The sequence below is a fragment of the Penaeus monodon genome, chromosome 15 (assembly GCF_015228065.2).
Source record: "Penaeus monodon isolate SGIC_2016 chromosome 15, NSTDA_Pmon_1, whole genome shotgun sequence".
Lineage (NCBI taxonomy): Eukaryota > Metazoa > Arthropoda > Malacostraca > Decapoda > Penaeidae > Penaeus > Penaeus monodon.
The window spans coordinates 14,485,094-14,488,427 of record NC_051400.1 but is presented as its reverse complement, the minus strand read 5'-3'; the positions used below and the strand labels follow the sequence as shown (position 1 = coordinate 14,488,427).

The 3,334-nt window shown below is 41.1% G+C and overlaps 2 protein-coding genes across 2 annotated transcripts; both read right to left on the bottom strand.

Moving 5' to 3' along the window:
* Window positions 1-991: 991 nt before the first annotated feature.
* LOC119582231 lies at window positions 992-1,753 on the bottom strand. The gene has a single exon (XM_037930460.1). It carries the CDS (start codon window positions 1,751-1,753, stop codon window positions 992-994), a length of 762 nt encoding a protein of 253 aa, XP_037786388.1.
* An 18-nt stretch (window positions 1,754-1,771) lies between these two features.
* Window positions 1,772-2,952, bottom strand: LOC119582230. Its single transcript, XM_037930459.1, has 3 exons — window positions 2,424-2,952; window positions 2,260-2,319; window positions 1,772-2,064 (listed from the first exon to the last, which is right to left on the bottom strand). The coding sequence occupies exons 1-3, from the start codon at window positions 2,950-2,952 to the stop codon at window positions 1,772-1,774; spliced, it is 882 nt and encodes a 293-aa protein (XP_037786387.1).
* Window positions 2,953-3,334: the final 382 nt, after the last annotated feature.

Genomic DNA, 3,334 nt, shown 5'->3' with positions numbered 1-3,334 from the left:
GCTCTCTGGTAGGTGTTCTCACTAGATTTCGTCATGGACATGTACCACTCAAGGCAGACATCGAGAAGATGTTTTACCAAGTAAAGGTTCCTGCTGAAGACAGAGATGTGTTAAGATTTTTATGGTGGCCAAACGGTGATCTTACAAAAGAGCCTAAGGAATACCGCATGACTGTTCATGCGTTTGGAGCCACATCCTCTCCAAGTTGTGTTAATTATGCACTACATAAGACAACAGAAGACAATGCATCCCAGTTCAGCCCTGAGGCAGCTATAGCCTTTAAGCGCAATAGTTACATGGATAATATCCTTAAGTCAGTAATGTCTGTGTCACAAGGAAGTAACCTGGCCCATGACCTGAGGTCAGGGCCGGCCTTAGCTGTTGTTGGGCCCAGGGCAAAATTTGGGCGCGGGGCCCCTGCAGGGCAAAATGATATTAAGAGATTGACTAAAGAAACGATATTTTACTTCCACGGAAAATATATTTACGATAACTTTACAAAAATCATACGCACTCGCAATGCGTAGATATCACTACAGCTTACAAAATTATTTTTCAATAAAATACCATTATTACTAAAGAAAAAAACTGAAAAACTGAAAATATATTTTACTATAATGTCCAAAAATTATAAAGATTATGCTCGCTCGCAGTGCATATATATACAGAGAGAGAGACTATACTATAGCTCACAAAATTATAAATCATTTTTCAAGCTTTCCTCACTTAAGTCATTGATCAATATAAAATAGTCGACAACGGTATCAAAATGTCATTACAACTAAAGAAAAAACTTCAACTGAAAATATATTCGCCATTATTTTACCTGTCCGTGAAGATGAAAAATCATAAAAGTAAAGCTCACTCGCAATGCGTAAAGAAAGACTACTATAGCTTAGTAAAGCTAACGAAATCCAGAAAAATAGTTTTGTAAACACATGTCCGTGTTGAAAAATCATAAAAGTAAGAGACTACTATAGCTCAGTAAAGCTTACAAAACTATTTTTCTGGCATTCCTCTTACTAAAGTCATCTATCAATTTAGAATAGTCTAAAGCACTTGCAATTTCGTTTTCAATTGAAAGAATGGCCAAGCCACTGAGTCTTTCCTGCGACATGGTGGAGTGCAGGTATGTCTTTATCAGCTTCAGCCGAGAGAAGCTGCGCTCTGCTGCAGCAACTGTGACTGGCGGAGTGAGGAAAACCCGAAGAGCAACAAAGGTGTTTGGGTAGGCATCTGTTAGTGAATGATCTATCACGTATTTCAGCACAAACGTCGCAGAGGATTTTTCGGGGATTACATAACACAGAGAAATCAGCTCATCCCACAAACCTTCACCGTCAGTGTCTGTCCTGTCATTATGAGACAAGGCCTTTGCTAGTCTTCTGCAATTGGTCAGAACATCAGTTCTGTTCGCATCGCGCAATGAAGAGATATTAGTGAGAATCTCGAAACCACGAAAGAAAGCATTCAGTAGATCAAAACGTTCCTTCACAGATTGACTTATGGAATCAATTACGCGCAGGAAATAGTCTGTTTTGAACAGTTCTCGTGGGGTATGTGTTGCGGAATCTTCACCTTCATAATCAAACAGTCTTCGCTTTCGTCGAATTTTAACAGGCGTATATTCGCAAGGAACATCCATAGTAGGGGCAAGTTCTTTAGCTGTAGTTTCTGCAGCAGCGAAACCATGTTCTCGATAATCCTGGATCCATTCAAGGAAGCCATCAATATGTTGGACTGCTACATCCATCTCGATTCCAGGTGTTTGCTATGTTTTGCTCATGATGTTGACTTTGAATAGAATGTCGTGCCACACGACAGTTGACAAAATAAACTCGAAAGACTGCAGAATGGTGCAAAGGGAAGATGCATCGCTCTGTGCCATGGGATCGCCGGGAGTGGTAGAGAATTGTTGCAGGACGTCAACAATGTCGGGGAGCTGCCACCGGATAGCCTTCACACTTTCTATCTGACATTCCCAGTGGGTTTCCGAAAGAGCTTTGACTGTGAGACCCACGGATCCAACAGCATCCGTTAAAAGCTTCCATCGTCTTGGTGAAGCTGATAAAAGGATGTAAATTCTTTGTAAAGTACTAAAGAATAAAACAGCTTTGTTGGAAGAAGCAGCGGCATCGCCTAAGACAAGATTCCATGAGTGACAGCCGCATGGCACAAAGAAGGCTCATGGATTCTGTTGCAGAATGCAAGCTTGAACGCCACAATTTTTTCCTCGCATATTTGAACCGTTATCATAACCTTGTCCTCTGCAGTTACTCAGAGAAAGTCCTAAGTCTTCCACCTTCTGCAGCAACGTTCCTGCCAGCGATTCACCCGTTGTTTCATGAACCGGCATAAAATCAAGAAAAAGTTCTTCAGCTTCACCTTTGCTTCCCACAAAACGAACGACAAGAGACATTTGCTCCACACGACTACATCTTGTGTGCAGTCTAGAAGGACTGCATAGTATCGGGCATCCTTGACTCGCTGAATAAATCTTTTTTTTACATGATCTGCCAGCTTTTGGATGAATTCATTCTGCATGTTTTTTCCGAGGTAATGATCCGTTTGATTCCCCTCAGTCGTTCGTCGCATGTGTTCTGCCATGAGAACATCAAATTGGGCCAATAGTTCTACGAGCCCCAAAAAGTTGCCATTGTTGGGCTGAAAAAGTTTTTCACGAGTTCCTCGAAAAGACAGATTTCTTGAGGCCAAATAGTGGGTAATAGCAAACAGGCGTTCAAGAACATTTCTCCAGTAATTTTTTTTAAGATCATTCAACTCTTTCTGTGCATCTTCATCTATAGTCTTGGAAACTGAAAGACGAAGTTTAAGCTCTTTCCATTGAACAAAATGCTTTAGATGGTTGACACTTTTTTCGTGATCCGACAACTTATCACCCAAATGCTTCCAGTCAGATAATCCATCACGGTTGAGCTTCGATGTTGTCATTACTTTGTCAGAAAATAACTTACAACAGAATCAGTAAACTGCATCTTTGTTTATGGAATAGACTAATCATTCCCTGTCCGTATTTTCTCCATTACAAAGAAAGCGATTGTAATATCGTTCCGTAAAACATCTTCCTTCTTTATTGCGAGGATAATTAAGATCACGCCGACGGACTGGCCCCTTTTCTATGATGTCACACCTTTGCCGATCATTCAAAGTTGTTGGCCAATTTCCAGGATCACTGATGTCAGCTACTACAGATGAAGACTCCGGTGCGACTTCACTTATTTGAGCACCTCATTTGTACCTGTGAGAGCGGAATCAGCTTGCTCACTTTGTGGAGCGAAATATTTATCCAAGGCACCTTGCTGTCTCTTTTAAG